Source organism: Lampris incognitus, chromosome 6 (genome assembly GCF_029633865.1).
Source record: "Lampris incognitus isolate fLamInc1 chromosome 6, fLamInc1.hap2, whole genome shotgun sequence".
NCBI lineage: Eukaryota > Metazoa > Chordata > Actinopteri > Lampriformes > Lampridae > Lampris > Lampris incognitus.
The window spans coordinates 17,042,402-17,062,376 of record NC_079216.1 but is presented as its reverse complement, the minus strand read 5'-3'; the positions used below and the strand labels follow the sequence as shown (position 1 = coordinate 17,062,376).

The window sequence follows — 19,975 nt, the reverse complement described above, 5'->3', positions numbered from 1 at the left end:
ATTAGAAGCATTACGGCTGTAGTGGTTTAGCTAGATAAATTGTTTTAATAGCCACGCGACCAAGGCTGGTGGAATTTGTTTTTGGTGCACTTTACACTCTGCAGCACAATACATACATGGAAAACAACTGATACTGAAAATATTATCACGAACAATACAGTTACACAATAACAGAAATAAACATATCATGCATAACAATTAGGTGAATGGTGGTGTCTATGCAAATGGTGTGTGAGGAGGGGACTATAGGGAGGAATTCAGTGTCATCCAAAGGAGTTGAATCAGGTGCAACTGGACTTGGTATATATCCGTGAAGACATTTCGCCTCTCATCCAAGAGACTTCCCCAGTTCATGCCTTTCTCACTAGATCAAGCTAGTCTAGTCAGACTAGCTTGGGGGGGGGGGGGTTCCAGACGCTGACTAGACTAGCTTGGTCTAGTCAGAAAGGCACGAACTGAGGAAGCCTCTTGGATGAGAGGCGAAACGTCTTCATGGATATATACCATGTCCAGTTGCACTTGATTCAACTCCTTTGGATAACCATGACCTGGATGAATGAGAACATTCACAGATGAATTCAGTGTCCTTATAGCTAGGGGGAAAAACTGTTAGCGAAGCATTTAGCCTTAGTGGACAGTGACCTGTAGTGCCTCCCTGAGGGAAGGAGCTGGAAGAGGTGATGAGCAGGATGTGAGGGGTTGTAGATGATCTTCTTTGCTCGCTTTACAGTCCGGTTAGTATGTAGAGGTTCAGCTGAGGGTAGTGGGTTGCCTATAATTTGGGATGCCTTGTTGACAATCTGCTGCAGTTTTTTCCATGTTTGACTGTCCGTGCCGCTGTACCATACTGTAATAGAAGATGTTATGATGGACTCGATAATGGAGTAAAACAGAACGAGCAGTTGATGTTTGATCCGGTATTTTTTTAAGCTGCCTAAGAAAGTAAAGTCATTGTTGAGCTTTTGCAATGATGTGTTCAGGGTTAATTTTCCACTTCAGGTTATTGCTGATGTATGTTCCAAGGAACTTAAAAGAGTCGGTGGTGGTGTTGGGATCTCCGTTCATTTGTATAGGTGTTTTAGGATTTGGCATGCATCGGAAGTCAATAATGAGTTCTTGGGTTTTGGCTGTATTAAGCAGAAGATTGTTGTTTGCACACCAAGTGACAGCTTGGTCTACTTCAGTGCAGTACTGGGTTTCATCATTGTTGGAGATGAGGCCTACAATGGTTGTGTCGTCTGTGTATTTTATTATTTTCACAGATCTATCCATGGATGTAAAGTGGGTGGTGTAAAGTGAGAAGAGCCAGGGGGAAAGAACACAGCCCTGAAGAGCACCTGTACTGAGGGTAAGAGGGTATGAGGTTAGGTTATTAACCTTCACCCTCTGTGGCCTATTCCACAGGAAGCTCTGAATCCAGTGGCATATGGCTGGGTCAATGTTCATATCCAAGAGTATGGTAAAGAGTTTGAGTGGGTTGATGAAGTTGAAGGCAGAACTAAAGTCTATGAACAGGATGCGTGTGTAGGTGTTTGGTGATTCCAGGTGTTGCAGGGCATGGTGCAAGGCTATGCTAACTGCATCCTCAACAGACCGGTTGGCCTGATAGGCAAATTGATATGGGTCCATCATTGGGAAGGTGCAAGATTTCAAGTGTGACAAAATGATGTGCTCAAATGCTTTCATGGCCACAGATGTCACGGCAACTGGTCTGAAGTCATTGAGGCTGGTGATCTTTGAGGACTTTGGCACAGGAATGATGGTAGAGAGCTTGAAGCACTATGGGACTGTACATTGACTTAGAGAAGTGTTAAATATGGTGGAAAATATTGGGGCCATTTGTGTTGCACAGTGGCTCAACAAAGTAGGACTGATGCCATCTGGCCCTGCTGCTTTCCTAATGTTCAGCTTCTTGAATGTTGCTTTCACCTCATCCTCCTGGATGCAGAAGGTTGGCATTGAAGTAGGAGTGGGGGGGTGGAATAGGTTTTTCAAACCTTGCATAAAACTTATTTAATTTACCTGGGAGGTTATGGTCATTATCTGGAGGGGAGCAGGGGCTTTTTGTGATCTGTCATTTCCTTACGTTTTTTCCATGTTGCTCTGGAGTTACGAGAAGAGAATTGTTGTTAAAGTTTTGTTGCATAGCTGGACTTTGCTTTTCTTATTGCAGCACGCAACTTGTACTTGGCTGCTCTGTACTGATCCCTGTTTCCGTTCTTGTATGCCCAGCTCTTTTATTTGTTTAGGAGGTGTAATTCTTTGGAGAACCAGGGTTTTTTTTTTATTGCCGTGCAATGTCACCGTTTTGGTAGGGATGCACGTTTCCTCGCAGAACTTGATGTATGACGTCACTGTGGCGGTGAATTCATCGAGGGAGTCGTAAACTGCACTAAATATATTCCAATTAGTGCATTTAAAACACCCTCGAAGCATTTCAGTGGCGTCCATGGACTAGGACCTGACAGATTTTGATGTTTTCTTGATGGATTTAAGGTTTTGTCTGTATTTTGGGGCCCTGAGAGCAGGATAAGCGGTTCGTATAATGGATGGATGGAGTAACACAGCGTGATCGGGCTCCCGGGCTCCCCCCCCCCCCCAGTGGGGCCCTCGGGAATGCACGGGAAGCGTTTGAAATTGAGATGTAGCAGTGACCCAATGTTTTGTTTTCTCTGCTATGGCAAGTGACTTGTTGCTCATAGCTCGGTAGTTCGAGGGAAAGATTCGTATGGTTGAAATCACCTAACACGGCGACACACGTGTCGGGGTTGGAGGTTTCAACATAGGAAATGTGCTGCGAGAGTTGGCTAATGGCTGTGTTAGCGTTAGCTTGTGGTGGACTGTAAACACCAGCTAATACAACTGAAGTGAATCCTCTGGGAAGGCAATACGGTCTGCATTTCAAACTGACGAACTTAAGATCATAAGAGCAGCAGCGACGAGGGGTTGTTGTGTCGTTACACCAGCGCTGATTGGCCATGAGACAAATACCTCCGCCTTTTTCGTCTGACTTGTTGGCTCTGAAGATAGTGAAGCCGGGGGGGGGTTACCGCTTGATCAGGGACCGATTGATCCAGCCCTGTCTCGGGGAAGCTGAAGACTGAGCAGTCTCTGTCCATCCATCCATTATCCAAACCGTTTATGCTAGTCAGGGTCGCGGGGATGCCGGAGCCTACTCCAGCAGACATTGGGTGGCAGTCGGTTTGTGTTAATGACAAAAGTTCATCCATTTTATTTTTGAGGGATCACACGCTGGATAGGATCAGTGCCGGCAGTGGGGGCCGATAGGGCCGTCTCCCGAACCTGGAGACCGCCCCTGTTCTCCGTCTCCCTGTGCTAGGTGTATTTCCCCAGGGTGGCGATCCAGTGTTGTTTACAACCAGTATATCCTCTGGAACGTTGGCAGATAGTCCCAAATTGCCAAATGCAGTCTTCCTGATGTACAACAACTCCTCACTTCCATAGACACGATGCTTTTCTGACATAAAACATAGACAAAAGTCCCAGACACAGCAAGACGGTTGCTTCCTCGCGCAATGCATGCTGGTACAGGGAGCAGCATGCGCTCTGAACAGGAAAATACTGTTTCCTCTATAAGTATGAGTTGCACTAAAGCAGCTCAAGTTTTGATACACAATATAGACCATCGGTACTTCCTGGATGTGCACATTATGAGCAGGGAAAGTTCCCTTTAAGAAGGAAGGAAAAGCCTTTCTTGAGTAGCAGCATGTTGAGGCTTGTTTTAAAGGAGGGCAGAGCTGCAGCTGGGCTGAAGGCCTGATCCCTGCAGCGCAGAGCTTTGAAGATGTTGGCACAGGGCTGTTTCTCTGCTGGCTCCATGCGCTCCTTTTGGATGTTAACTGGGAGATCAGGTTACCTTTATGGAGCTGCCAGACAGAGATTCTCCATCTATCAAAAAACAAATTGAGCCAGCAGATTGTGCAGAGGCTGGTAGGTTGACAGATGACAGAGACAACTGTCTGTTGTTTTTACAGACCTGTTGGTTCACGTGTCAAAAGTTGAAACCAGTTGAATTTTCTTTGTAGCGTATTATACACAACCCACCATTGAACTTATTTGAGATGCAATCTGGAGCTGAACTCGCTGCTTTTTACTTCACTGTGTTTTCACTTTCCTGTGTCAGCTAATATTGAGAAAGCATAGCCTTGAGCATTTTCTTTCCTTTTGCAGATTTTAATTCACCCCTCTTTTTTCCAAACACGTCACATCTTTGTTTTTGTCTGGGAACAAAATAGACTGTCACAGACCTGCACGTGTTCTTCATCTGTTTCGCCTGTTTCCGTCCCGCCACCCCTTTGCTTGATTGTTTTTGTTGAGTGATTATTCATATAAGTCGCCGAGGCTCTGTGGGCTCACGCAGTTCAAGGCTCTGTGTTGTTTTTCCACCAGCCTTCTCAGCCATCACATATTCATGAAGTGTCATCCTTCAATGATTTGTGACAGTGAACACACTGCTGTGAGATGCGGGTCAGCAGCTCTTGAACCAGTGCCTCCTCTGAGAGGCGTCTTGAGCTACATTATGGATTCTGATATCCGCCATCACCTGACAGTTAGACCCACATACACAGCAAGTCGACAAGTGTGTCTAGCACTGAGCCCTGGCTCTTAGCCTGTGGCAAGGGGTGAGACCAGATGGCAGCGGCGCGTTTGGGAAAGAGTTTAAACAGACAGGCACAGCAGGGAGATGGTGCAGAAGAATATGGCCAAGGGGACGTCCGGGTAGCATGGGGGGCTATTCCATCGCCGGGTCGAATCCCCGTGTTACCTCCCTACAGACACAGTTGGCCATGTCTGCGGGTGGGAAGCCGGATGTGGTGGTCACTGCACTAGTGCCTCCTCTGGTCGGTCAGGGCACCTGTTTGGGGGGTGGAAGGGGAACTGGGGGGAATAGCGTGACCCTCCCACATGCTACGTCCCCCTGGCGAAACTCCTCACTATCATGTGAAAAGAAGCGCTGGTGACGTCCATGTATCGGGGGGGGGGGTCTGCAGCCCTCCCTGGATTGGCAGAGGGGGTGAAGCAGCGACCAGGGCGGCTCAGAAGAGTGGGGTAATTGGACGGGTACAATTGGGGAGAAAAGGGGGGATATGGCCAAGAACAGCCACCAGTTTGCAATATATTGGCAAAGAACAAAGTGGATGTGGCAAAGGCAGCAGCTCTCTGGGCACACAACTGGCATCTCAGTGCAACCTGCATGGGGTCAATAAACATCCAGGGGTGGCCTGTACCTCTGCAGCCTCGGTTCAAGAGTGCATTCTAATCCCCAGCAGATCTCTAACCGCTTGAGAGCTTTGTCCGTTATTACTCGGACAGACGCGTGGTAGCCTGAAGGACCCTCTATTGACAGGCTGAACCCACCCAGCTGGGTGTCGCCGGCATCGGCAAGCCTCGTCCCCGGCAGGCACTTTTAAATGAAACCAGCATCTTGTCCTCGCATGGCGGGTGCTAGCATGGAGCAGAGCCAATTAAAACTCAATTCAGCCCCGCAAAGGCCTGCCGAGCGAGTGACAGCGTGGTCAGGCTGATAAGGGGCACGAGCACACATAGACTCACTGCATTAGCACAGCATTCCCCTGTGAGCACCACTTAGACCTGGGCTATCTCCAACACTGCTGGCAACAACAGGCAATTTGAGGGAGGTTATGGAGGCTAATTAATGACTGTGCGCTGTCAGGTTATTATAACTACACATTTCATATCATGTTTGGGTTTCTCTGGGGGGGCATCGGGGAAATGGCTGCCATGTAAAAGCAAACAACTGAGTAATTTAAGCCTAAATGAAGTCATCGAGTCATGAGTTATGGAATGGCTTAGATCGCACAAATATTTAGATTACAACCCTGTGTTTAATTGAATCTTGTCCAATGAGACTTTAAATGAAATGGACAGACAGAATTAGTTAAACTCAACCGCTCAGCGACGGTGCATGAGTTTTCTGTCACTGACTCGTCTGTGTGTGTGTGTGTGTGTGTGTGTGTGTGTGTGTGTGTGTGCCACTCAACATGTGTGATTGCATTTGGTCTTGTGCGTATACCGGTATATCCACACTTCAGTAGCACCCCCCAAATAATAGCCAAGCTCCCACTCAGCACCCCCAGTAAAAATCCGCTGGTGCCGGCAATGCACAAAGATCACAAGGAGGTCAAGGGTCACAACACACTTGCAAGAGATGGAAAAATATATTTCTGCTGTTTTTGTTTTTGCGCTTCCTTGTTTGGTCTTACTCTTGTTTTCGCCTTGTCTGGGTTTATTTTTTTGTGAAGCACTTTGTGGCATTGTTTTAGAAAAGCGCTATATAGTAAATAAAATTATTATTATCCATCCATCCATTATCCCAACTGCTTATCCTGCTCTCAGGGTCGCGAGGATACTGGGACCTTTCCCAGCAGTCATTGGGCGGCAGGCGGGGAGACACCCAGGACAGGCCGCCAGGCCATCACACATTATTATAATTTTATTATTATTATTATTATTTATTATCCCATAATGATCACAGATGATAGTGAAATGACAGAGAGCGAGACAGAATGTGAGTGGACTCTGATAAAGACAAAAGCCACTCTTGAGTGATGAGTTTCCTGGGGCAGTGGGGCATTTGCACCATGGTGGGCGGGCTCTCCTCCACATCGACTGTGCCACAGCCAGCTAGAGAGTACTAACACAGGGTTCAGCGAACAGGACAGCAGCAGCGGTATACTCAGGCTCGCACCACCACAGATGCATGGGTCTGTCCATCACCGCACCACGTTCAGCAGTTCACATTCATTGCATCCCATCACTCCGGCGACGCACGATGGAGTTTCCATGGCAACACATCATGCTTTTTACATGGTGTGGAGCGTACGTGGTTTCGGCGGTTACCTCAATATGAGCAAGGTGTTGTATAGCCTTGACTAGGCTTTTAGAAACAAGCAACAAAAAAAAAATGTCCACTGTTTTTCTCCTCGATTGCATTTTTGTTCCAAGCGCGTCACCCTTCCACCAAGGGCAAGGTAAAGTTTATTGTTCTATTACCGCCAACGGGGAAATTCAGGTGGTCAAGTCGCAAAACACTCACACAATCTATACAAACATTAAGTAGAATAAGACAGATACAAAGTATATAATAAAGTATAAAAGAATCTACAGAATACACACACACACACACACACACACACACACACACACACACACACACACACACACACACAATCAAAAGCCTGACAATGTACACAACTCATCATTTGGAACACTTCATTCAACCTCTAACCCAATGACCCCTATCTCTCTCTCGCGTGCGCTCTCTCTCTTTCTTGTCTCTCTCTCTCTCTCTCTCTCTCTCTCTCTCTCTCTCTCTCTCTCTCTCTCTCTCTCTTTCTTGTCTCTCTCTCTCTCTCTCTCTCTCTCTCTCTCTCTCTCTCTTTCTTGTCTCTCTCTCTCTCTCTCTCTCTCTCTCTCTCTCTCTCTCTCTCTCTCTCTCTCTCTCTCTCTCTCTCTCTCTCTCTCTCTTTCTTGTCTCTCTCTCTCTCTCTCTCTCTCTCTCTCTCTCTCTCTCTCTCTCTCTCTCTCTCGCTCGCTCGCTCGCCTTCCCTCTCTCTCGCTCGCGCGCTCTCTGTCTGTCTGTCTGTCTGTCTGTCTGTCTCTGTCTCTTCATCCCTCCTGCAGTAGGTGCCTTTTTTCTCTGTGAGCCAAGCAGATTCTTTTGGATTTTTATCAAAAGCTTTGGGGAGCAGCAAGGTAGCAGACTGTATAATCCAGGAAATCAAAAAAAGACATCTGACGAGAGAAAGACCCAGAAAGAGCAAGTATGAGTGCGGATTTGCTAGAGACGAGTACACGTTTCTATTCCAAGAGATGGGGGGGAAAATCCACATATGGACACATTTCACGGCACTTTTTTAATGATAGTGTTCACCTATCGGTGTATCGACGGAAGCCCGTTTCCGCCACATAAAAAAAAAGAAGTTTGCTTAATTGCGACTTCATTTCTCGGAATTCTGACTTGATTTCTCTCTCTTTATTTCTCTACTTCTTTTTATTTCTTTATTTCTTTCTTCTCTATTTATTGCAAGAAATAAAGTCAGACTTGCGAGAAATAAAGTCGCAACTGCGAGAAATAAAGTCGGAATTCCGAGACATAAAGTCAGAATTGTGAGAAATAAAGTCGGAATTGCAAGAAATAAAGTCGGAATTGCGAGAAATAAAGTCGGAATTGTGAGAAATAAAGTCGGAATTGCGAGAAATAAAGTCGGAACTGCGAGAAATAAAGTCGGAATTGTGAGAAATAAAGTCGGAATTGCGAGAAATAAAGTCGGAACTGCGAGAAATAAAGTCGGAATTGTGAGAAATAAAGTCGGAATTGCAAGAACTAAAGTCGGAATTACGAGAAATAAAGTCGGAACTATGAGAAATTAAGTCAGAATTCCGAGAAATAAAGTCGGAATTGTGAGAAATAAATTCGGAATTGCGAGAAATAAATTCGGAATTGTGAGAAATAAAGTCGGAATTGCGAGAAATAAAGTCGCAACTGCGAGAAATAAAGTCGGAATTGCGAGACATAAAGTCGGAACTGTGAGAAATAAAGTCGGAATTGCGAGAAATAAAGTCGGAATTGCGAGAAATAAAGTCGGAATTGTGAGAAATAAAGTCGGAATTGCGAGAAATAAAGTCGGAACTGCGAGAAATAAAGTCGGAATTGTGAGAAATAAAGTCGGAATTGCGAGAAATAAAGTCGGAACTGCGAGAAATAAAGTCGGAATTGTGAGAAATAAAGTCGGAATTGCAAGAACTTAAGTCGGAATTGCGAGAAATAAAGTCGCAACTATGAGAAATTAAGTCAGAATTCCGAGAAATAAAGTCGGAATTGTGAGAAATAAAGTCGGAATTGTGAGAAATAAAGTCGGAACTGCGAGAAATAAAGTCGGAATTGTGAGAAATAAAGTCGGAATTGCGAGAAATAAAGTCGGAACTGCGAGAAATAAAGTCGGAATTGTGAGAAATAAAGTCGGAATTGCAAGAACTAAAGTCGGAATTGCGAGAAATAAAGACGCAACTATGAGAAATTAAGTCAGAATTCCGAGAAATAAAGTCGGAATTGTGAGAAATAAAGTCGGAATTGCGAGAAATAAAGTCGGAACTGCGAGAAATAAAGTCGGAATTGTGAGAAATAAAGTCGGAATTGCGAGAAATAAAGTCGGAACTGCAAGAAATAAAGTCGGAATTGTGAGAAACAAAGTCAGAATTGCGAGAAATAAAGTCGGAACTGCGAGAAATAAAGTCGGAATTGTGAGAAATAAAGTTGCAACTACGAGAAATTAAGTCAGAATTCCGAGAAATAAAGTCGGAATTCCGAGAAACAAAGTCGGAATTGTGAGAAATAAAGTCGGAACTGCGAGAAATAAAGTCGGAATTGTGAGAAATAAAGTCGGAATTGTGAGAAATAAAGTCGGAACTGCGAGAAATAAAGTCGGAATTGTGAGAAATAAAGTCGGAATTGTGAGAAATAAAGTCGGAATTGCGAGAAATAAAGTCGGAACTGCAAGAAATAAAGTCGGAATTGTGAGAAATAAAGTCGGAATTGCGAGAAATAAAGTCGGAACTGCAAGAAATAAAGTCGGAATTGTGAGAAATAAAGTCGGAATTGCAAGAAATAAAGTCGGAATTGCGAGAAATAAAGTCGGAACTATGAGAAATTAAGTCAGAATTCCGAGACATAAAGTCGGAATTGTGAGAAACAAAGTCAGAATTGCGAGAAATAAAGTCGGAACTGCGAGAAATAAAGTCGGAATTGTGAGAAATAAAGTTGCAACTACGAGAAATTAATTCAGAATTCCGAGAAATAAAGTCGGAATTCCGAGAAACAAAGTCGGAATTGTGAGAAATAAAGTCGGAACTGCGAGAAATAAAGTCGGAATTGTGAGAAATAAAGTCGGAATTGTGAGAAATAAAGTCGGAACTGCGAGAAATAAAGTCGGAATTGTGAGAAATAAAGTCGGAATTGTGAGAAATAAAGTCGGAACTGCGAGAAATAAAGTCGGAATTGTGAGAAATAAAGTTGCAACTGCGAGAAATTAAGTCAGAATTCCGAGAAATAAAGTTCGAATTGTGAGAAATAAAGTCGGAATTGTGAGAAATTACGTCAGAATTCCGAGAAATTAAGTCGGAATTGTGAGAAATAAAGTCGCAACTGCGAGAAATTACGTCAGAATTCCGAGAAATTAAGTCGGAATTGTGAGAAATTAAGTCGGAAGTCCGATAAATAAAGTCGGAATTGTGAGAAATTAAGTCAGAATTCCGAGAAATAAAGTCGGAATTGCGAGAATTAAAGTTGTAATTGCAAGAAATAAAGTCACAATTACGCAACCTTTTTTTTATTAACATGGCAGAAATGGGCTTCCATAGTGAATCAGAGATTATTGGTATGGTAATCTGAGAATATTAAGAGGCAGAATCGGATTTGTGCAGTGTGTGCTGTACACAGCACAGTTACACACAGTTCAGATGAATTAGTGACTGGAAACTCAAATTCATTCTGTTCTTGAATCAGGCGACAAAGTGGCAGCTGGGATCAATAAATATTTATAGTGGTCAGATCAAAGAATCGGGTGAAAAGCTCCAGGATAAACCAAGGGGTTAAATACACAAAACACTCATGGACATCAGATGAATGCATCTCCAGGTAATTTACCGTGGTCACCATGGTTACAAGGGGGGGCCTCCATTCTGGAATAAGGACCTCTGGAGGAGAGTCACGGGTCAGGTCAGAGGGGCATTAAATGTGTATTGGTCCGGTGTACAAGGCTTTGAATCAGATCATTTGTAGTACTACAACTGCCGAGTCCTCCTGTCCCTATTAACATCCTGAGTGGCTGGCAGAACCTGACTAAGGACTGTGGAGAACCCAGGAACATACAGACAGCCGACTAATTTCCAAACCTCTGTGCCAGGCTGAAGGAGTAACAGGGATAAAAGAATCTTATGTCCTGGTGTGTTTCTCCCAGATTTATTTCTGCCCTTTAACAGTCCAGTTCTGCCTCCCCTCAACCATGACCATGACATCTGTCATGTAAAGGAAGAAGGCCACAACATGATGGTGTGTCCCCAGCAACAGCTGGTAACCAGGCTGCATTCTGTTTGTTCTCCTTTTTATCGGCTTTGTAGATTCTGGCCAAACTGTTTCTCCTGCATCTGCACCCAACTGGTCTAGCTGCAAATCCAGTAGTGAGGCCGAAATATAGGCACTGACACGTAATAACCTCCAGTTTGAAACCGTAAGAGGAAATAACACAACGCCGTTCGTGTGTGTGTCTTGATGCTGCAGTTTATTTTTCTGATGTCTGTCAACATTTTGATTTTAAAGGCAGGATCTATTCCTCGAAGGTGTGTGTGTGTGGGGGGGGGGTGACATATTCTTTTATCTTCAGATAGACTGATAATTTCTTTGTACAATGCATACACAACAAAGCTATAGGTAAACCCAGACATTAACTTTAACTTGAGGTCTGCAGATTGAAATTACAGTTGTTTTTTTTCTCAACCGGATGCTAGTCCCTCTCTCAGAGATTAGGACGGATGGTTAAAACAAATAAAAACGAATTTTATTGAAGAATATTCATGAAGTTCCCACACTTAGGGTCTTTTACTCTAAAGCAGACTGTCCCCAATGACCTGGATAATGATAATGATAATAATAATAATCCATTATCCAAACCACTTATCCTGTTGTCAGGGTCGCAGGGATGCTGGAGCCTATCCCAGCAGTCATTGGGTGGCAGGCGGGGAGACACCCTGGACAGGCCGCCAGGCAATCACAGGGCCAACACACACACACACACACACACACACACACACACACACACACACACACACACACACACACACACACACACACACACACCTAGGGACAATTTAGTATGGCCGATTCACCTGACCTACATGTCTGGACTGTGGGAAGAAACTGGAGCCCCCAGAGGAAACCCACCCCAAGGTTGGACTACCCCAGGGCTCAAACCCAGGACCTTCTTGCTGTGAGGCGACTGCGCCAACCACTACACCACCGTGGGAGGAGGAGGAGGAGGAGGAGGAGGAGGAGGAAGAAGAAGAAGAAGAAGAAGAAGAAGAAGAAGAAGAAGAAGAAGAAGAAGAAGAAGAAGAAGAAGAAGAAGAAGAAACAGCAGCAGAAGAAGAAGCAGAAGCAGCAGCAGCAGCCCTTCACATGATACCTACTTTAAGTGCATCCTCAGAAGCGGGGGATTCTGTGCAGCTCTACACTGGACTTCATGAGCTCGTCCACATCTTCTCAGTGGAGCAGTAACTGGTGCCTTGGGTTAAGCTAACAGGCTGACTGACTGTTTGTGTCCCAGTGTTGTTTTTGTTTTCCTGCTCCAATCATCTTTCTAACACCTCAGCCAGCCCTCAGCGGAGCTCATCTGAAGTTGGACTTTTTTACCTCACAAGTTCAATTACCGGAATTTAATGTCAACCACTCTGCAGAGATTTTTATATTTGTATTTGATAGGCAATGGCCCTCGAGGTAGCGGATTTACGGCGGCGTCAGTAAACTGACACCGCTCTCGTTTTAATGAATCCCCTTTAACTTTGGTCTGGTTTGTGTCCTCTCGACTCTAAAGAGTGCCCTTTTCTGTGTCTCTGTTTCTCTCATGACCAGAAAACCCTGGAGTATTGCATGCACGGTCTGCATGAGTGGTGTTTAACCATGGGGCCGTGCGTATGCAGGTTTCCATTCCCACCCCCCAACATCACAGATTAACACACCTTCAGCTGGACAGAGGAGCGCCGGCCGCTGGAATCAGCTGGTGTAATGTTGGGTTGATATGAAAAGCTGCACACACACACGGCCCTCCATATCACATGCACTGTCACTACCGATGTGCACGTTCCAGACTGCATGACCCTCCCACCTGGAGCCACATCCAGTTTAACAGCACGGCGGCCCAGTGGTTAGCACTGTTGCCTCACAGCAAGAAGGTCCTGGGTTCGAACCCAAGGCCGTCCCAGGTCCTTTCTGTGTGGAGTTTGCATGTTCTCCCTGTGTCTGCGTGGGTTTCCTCCGGGTGCTCCGGTTTCCTTCCACCATCAAAAAGACATGCATGTTAGAGTTAATACTCCTGCCTGTGCCCCTGAGCAAGGCAATGGAAAGAAGAACTGGAGCTGGTCCCCGGGTGCTGCAGCTGCCCCCTGCTCCTCTACAATAGGATGGGTTAAATGCAGAGAACACATTCATTGTACGAATACAATGACAAAATAGAGTGGCTTTCTTTTCATTTCATTAAAACTAGGGCTGTCAAAATTGAGGCGTTAACGCGGATTAATCCATCATCATGTTTAATCTGATTAAAAATTATAACGCAATTAACCCATCTGCGCCGCAGAATGACTCAAAATCCCTGAAACGTCTCTTTCAACGCATTTCGGGCAGTTTGTCCAAGTAGTTACCGTCTCACATGCCGCCGCGCATGCGCAAATGGAAAGTTGATCCGGTAGTGATAGAACTAACCAACTCGATAAGGAAGTATGGAAGACGCTAAACAGCACGTTGGCCCTCTCGGTGGGAAATTTGAATACAAAAAAAAACAAGATGGAACAGTCGACCAACATAAAGTATTGTGCACAGTCTGCAGGAAGGAGTTTTCTTTTCACCGAAGCACTTCCAGCTTAAAATACCACATTAATGCGAAGCATCCGTTAGTCGGGGATTCTGCTAGCACTTCGGCTGACGCGTCGCCCAGCTTGCGACAAACCACCCTCACGTTGGAACGTCTCTCACGCTGTTCCGCGTGAGAGGCTGTTCTCAGTTGCCGGTAACATTGTAACTAAGAAGCGGTCAGCTCTCCTCTCGAACAATGGCAACAAGTTAGTCTGTATTAGTAGCTGGCTGAAAAAGGAGTAACAGGGCCACATTAATGTGGATAAATGTTTGTTTTGAAAAAGAGAGCCAACAAAGTTTTTTGTTAACACAAACTTAAAGGTGTTTAATAAACATGTTAAGTGCATATATATTCCCTTCTTTCCTGAGTCTGTTTGCTCATGCAAAATGAAACGCGATTAATATAGATAAAAAATTAATGATATTTAATCGTGATTAATCGAAATGAATCCACAGCAACCCTGTGATTAATCTGATTCAAAATTGTAATCGTTTGACAGCACTAACTAAAACATATGTGAGAGCGAAGCTTTATGAACTGCCCGTTACTTCCCTCTGAGAGGAGCCACCCTCAAGACCAAATACCTAAAGCTGGTCATAAATGTATTCCAAAGTACCATGTAAAGATGATCACATCTTTATCTGCAGTGTCATACAGATTTTTATTGTAACAAAATATAACACAAATTTAAGCCATATAAGTACAGACAGACGACACAACTCAGCTGAGTTGCTCCTCGGCCTTTTCTCATTGCCCCCCCCCCCCTCCGCTGCGTGTCAGGTCTCGCTTGATAAAGGGATGGAAATCACAACGGCATTCCCCAGCTGAATAAAGGTTCAAAAACATAAAAATTAGTAATCGATCAATTACACAATAAAACATTTTACGTGTTTTGATCGCTGCAGTTTGTTATGCGCGTGTTTGCATTGTTTATGTGCGTGATCTTTCGGCTGTCACGTGGTTGCGCGCGCGCATGTGTGCGCGTGTTTCTCAGAACTATAAGAGCGTAAGGAAGGAAAGCACGAGGGATTCTTCCAACTTTCCACACTTTCCTGTCCTTCTGTATGGGGTGGTCAAAGAGAGGCAATCAGAGCCCCCCAGCCCCACCCCCCACGTGAAACAGTTTGTAGTCCCTGTGGTTAACCCAGCCTAAAAATAACAAAGGGTAATTAAATGACAGAATCGCTGACTTTAGTCGAACTACCGGCAAATTGCTTCTCCGACACCGATCACACTCACACACTGCTAATACATGCTGCCAACACGCTGCTGCCATGCTGCTAACACTTCCCACACACAAGTGGCAACTCCTGATTGTACCTGTCTTTGTAGGACAGCTACACACACAAGACAAAGCTTGCCCCTCGCGACGTCCCTGATCTAAATATAAATCATCTAAATATAAATGATAACGGTTAATCACCGGTACAGGCGTGACTTGAACAGAAAACTTCTCATACGGGCCGCGTGTGGCCGAGATTGAACGGGAAGGGAAATGGGGGGGGGGGTGCGCGCTGTTCTCTACTGAAAAATAAAAACGCTGCATGTAGCGCGTGACTGCTCCCTGCTGGCGGCAAACACGTTGTTTTTGTGACGCGATACACACGCTACGATGATCAGTGTTGATTATAGTTGTGATTAATTAGTAGTCGTGATTAATGATTAGTGTTGATGTTACAGTAATTGTGACGGTATATTATATAACGACGGTTAACAGTGCTGCCATGTTCAAGCTGTGAATATGGATTTGAAGTATTTCATACATCAATACATAAAATATTTACTCTGCTCCTGTGGTTCCTCGTAGAAAAGTGATCAAAGCTTGATTTTCCACACACATAGATGTGCTAGTACAAACAGCATTGTAGTGAGATGCTAGGTGGTGTTCTCCAATGACCATGCAAGGCATGATAAAGCAGAAAAGCTCAGACTAAGGAAATCTAATAGCTAGTACAAACTAAAAGGAAATCAAGACATAATACAATTTAAACCCCAAAAAACATCCAAAACAGTCCACATTTCTGTCAACAGTCACATACAATGTGCAGTGTGCAATGTGTATACCCATGTGCATTCTATGCAAAAATATATATCGTTATATATGCTCTATAGTTCAAATAAATGTGCAATATTGGTAGGTTATACAAGTAATGGCATGAAATACACATAGGTAATTCTGCAAGTACTGGGATAATGTTCACATTTTTTAATTACATTTTCAGGATGATCTAATTTAATAGTACTATATGTGTTATGTCCATGTTTCATGCACGCATCATTCCATGCATTGCTGAGGGCCAAGCCTCCTCAGAAGACCATCTGTTGACACTCTGAAATGCATCCGGGCATCTGTCCAGTTGTCCAACATCCCTGTGCTGTGTCAACTGTTCTGTGTGTGTGTGTGTGTGTGTGTGTGTGTGTGTGTGTGTGTGTGTGTGTGTGTGTGTGTGTGTGTGTGCGTGCGTGCGTGCGTGCGTGCGTGCGTGCGTGCGTGTGCGGTCATGCAGCTGTGCTAGAATTTGTCTTTGTTCAATATTGGAAGAAAAAAAATCCTAACATGTTTATTGTCGTGTACACCATGTATGTTGTTTGACACCACAAGTATCAATTTATGTCCCATGTAAGGCAATAATACAACTGAGTTGCACAGCTTGTTGGTGCCACATCTGACAAAACATAGGGTGTCACTTGTGATACTGTTTTATTTACACAGCATAGGATTTAATTTTTTTTGGACCCCACTTTTGATTCCCCACTTAGCTATTCTTCTATCTTGTTTTGTTTTAATGCAATCTGTTGCTAATTGATCAATGGCCAATAAGATCATCAGCTTTAGACTTGATCAAGTCCCATACGCTGCAACACTTCTGAGACTGTGAGAGAGAGAGAGAGAGAGAGAGAGAGAGAGAGAGAGAGAGAGAGAGAGAGAGAGAGAGAGAGAGAGAGAGAGAGAGAGAGAGAGAGAGAGAGAGAGAGAGAGAGAGAGACTTCTCTGGGTTGAAGCAACAGACCAAAATGTAGACACCACGGCGTTACTGACAGCCTAGATTTATGTCTGACGTCAAGAAATAGAATTGAATCATATCTTGGTGTTTTGAGTTTTTAATTTTTAAGCTGGAGATGATTTCTCATCAGCCCAGTTGCCTGCTGTGATCGGCTCCAGCATCCCCCGACCCTGAGAGCAGGATAAGTGGTTTGGATAATGGATGGGTAGATGGATGGATGGATTTCTCGTGGCTGAAAGTGGCCCCCTGTATAACTCGTTGAAATTTGCACACTGTCTAACATAAGCTAAATATTACTATTGTCATTATTAGTATTGACTTTGACACTTCAAATTCAAGCTGTGCACCAATCCTTCTTTAAAGTCATCATTGTGACACAGGGGTAAGGGCAGATGGATACTATGTCTTCTCACCAATTACAACATACACAAGAAAGAATTGACAAATGTGCAAGATAGACGGCAAGGCAGAGGAGAAGTTATGACTGTACTGCTGTTCTGTGGTCTGTTTGACGGAAATATGTTCAAACCAACATTATTACGGAATATTTTTGCTCGTTTGTTTGTTTCAGCATCCCAGCTCTCGAGAGGGGGGTTGTGAAGGTCACCGAATACTATAGGAAACACATTTCGGCGTTGCACCTGTTGTACTTTTTTTTTTTTAAAGAATACACTTTTCTCAGTAAAAGCAGCTCCTGGCGCCTACAACCGCGCAAAGAAACTTAAAAAAACAACAACAAAAAAAAAAACATTTCGACAGCTATCGCAAAATATCAACGTATCAGAGTCGTATCTACATAGGGGCCTTATAACTTGGATTAAAAACGTTAAAAAAAACTTGGCTGAACCTGGTTGTAATGACCCGGAAGTGCTTCAAGTAGGAACGTTCAAGGAGTAGTTCTTTAAAGTGTACGGAACAATATCTAAAACACATTTTGACAACACTTTGTGATAGTTAATGTGGTAGTTAAGCGGTTGGTTGCTTAAGCAACAGCATTGTTTCCTTGAACTCTCCGCTGATATTAGTAGTCGCTGATATTTTTCGCGGCGCGCTCCGTCTTTACGGTAATATTATGGCGACGCGCCGGAATGTCTAACTTGTACTTCCGAGTTACGGTTGGTGTCGCGACCATGTGAATCATGGCTGCGTCCAGCGGGGAGTCGGCCCTCATAGGGTTGTGTGATGGGGAGGTTGACTCGAGGAAGTATCCGTCGTGTTCTTTAACAAACAAAGTCGGAGATCTGCCGGATATCCCTCCAGGTATATCTTGGCAGCATCCTCGTTGTAGTGTTTGCCGTGCTCCCTTATCCCATGTGGTACAAGTGTACTGTCCACTAGCGGCGTCTGCCTTTCACAGAAGCCTACATTTATTTGCCTGCTCTTCTGCTCTGTGCAATGGAAGAACGGAGAGCTGGAAGGTTTTTCGTACTCAGTGTCTGGAGACAGAGATGAAAGCAGCCTCGACGCCACAGCCACCCAGAGACACCCAGACTAAACAGGTTACTATGGCAACTACGGACTGGTGTGATGGTGCTGATGACTGGGGCATGGAAAGTGATGATGGAGGGGGAGTTTTGTATGACAAAAAGCCAGCTGTAGTTAATGAGGATGCAGTTGAACCCGAGATGGAGGGTACCACCACCAACTCCAGTTTGGATGTCAGCACCAGGCTTCAGGATCTTAGTCTGACAGGAGCAGAGGACACTCAGCAGGTCGTTCCAATCTTCCGTCCATTCTACATTAGTGTGGTGGACGAATCGGATCTTGGTGGGGAAGCTGACTTGGAGCACGCTCAGGAGCTGCTCAGAGAGTATGAGGAGAGAGAGGGTGTGGAGGTGTCGGAGCTGGAGAACGTGGGAGGGGGAGGAGAAGGAGGGGAGGAGAAGTACGAGAAGACCAAAGCTAGGCACGGAGATGCCATCTTCTCCAGGTTCATGAAGACAATTTCACTGTGTCCGGAGCAGATCCTCCGCTATTGCTGGAGTGGAAAACCTCTCTTCATCTCCGAGCCGCCATCTAACATGGCAAAGATGGTTCCAGTATGTAGTATCTGTGGAAGTAGCAGGACTTTTGAATTTCAGCTAATGCCTGCTCTGGTCAATCTGTTGCAGAGCAAGGACTCCAACTCAGAGATGGTCCTGGAGTTTGGAACTGTGCTGGTGTACACCTGCAGGAGGAGCTGCTGGACCACTGGCTCTACCTCACCTTTAGAAGAGTTTGTTTTTGTCCAAGCTGATCCTGACCAACAGCTGTTTAAATGACTTTCTCATTGACTTGACTAAGATCAGATCCTTTCTCAAATGAGGCCAGGTTAAAACTACTTATGTGAAACCAAATTGACAATTCTGTAATATTGGACTTTTGAAAAAAAGTTTCATGTGCTGAATTTGTCTAACGCCACTCATGACACAGGAGGAGCTATGTGGAAAATGTAATTTTTATCCAACTGTGTCAGATTTTCCATGTAGAGTCTAGTACTGGAATTCGACAGGAGCTGAAAGTGCACTGTACCCACTGTGTCATTTGCTATGAAGACTGTCATATCAATGAATCTTTAATTGGTAAAGTAACCAGTTAATGTATACATTAAAAAACCATTAAAACATCATTTCTGCCCTATTCTGAAGACTAACAATGGATGTTGTATAATTAGCCATCTGGTGGAGACAGCAACTCCTATTTTAGTCAAATGCAGAAAAATGGGAGTCTGCACACCGTGTACTGCTCCCATAGGGTGTCTAATGAAACCCCCAACGTTTCATTAAACACCATCCTTGATGGAACGAAGCAGTGTGTCAGTGAACACCCAATACTGCCTTTACCAGTCAGTGAGTAGTCGTGAAAATGCCCCGTGGTTTTTCAATGAAAACATCTACACTAAAAAGTTGGATGCACATTTAAACAGGTTTAATTTCCCATTGTTTCCGGCATGTTCTGACGCCAAGTCAATGATGATACAAAAGTATTGGGGATTACCTGTAGGGCTCAGGATTGGTGGATATTTTTTTAATATGCTAAAAAGTGGTTTGGGTACTTGAAAGTTCTAAAAAAGCGCCTTTTTATCCCCACTCCAGCTGTCTTCTTTGTGGAATGGAGACTACTGTGCAATAACTTTGTCTGTTGTTGGTGCATCAGCGATGCTTTTCTGAATAGAATCAGACCGCACTTGTTCAATTTAGTCCAGGAGTCAATTCAAGTTTTCTCAACACTTTGAAGCCCTTTACTTGCTGTTGCGGGCACTAATCTCCTGTCTTTGCAAATATAGGGCAAGAAGCTGTTCTGCTTTGACCTTGGCTCGTATTC

The 19,975-nt window shown here is 44.4% G+C and overlaps 1 protein-coding gene across 1 annotated transcript; it reads left to right on the top strand.

The window, feature by feature from the left end:
* The first annotated feature begins 17,796 nt into the window (after window positions 1-17,796).
* pdcd2l (programmed cell death 2-like) lies at window positions 17,797-19,282 on the top strand. The gene has a single exon (XM_056281251.1). The coding sequence runs from the start codon at window positions 17,812-17,814 to the stop codon at window positions 18,931-18,933; it is 1,122 nt and encodes a 373-aa protein (XP_056137226.1). The 5' UTR covers window positions 17,797-17,811; the 3' UTR covers window positions 18,934-19,282.
* The last annotated feature ends 693 nt before the right edge of the window (window positions 19,283-19,975 follow it).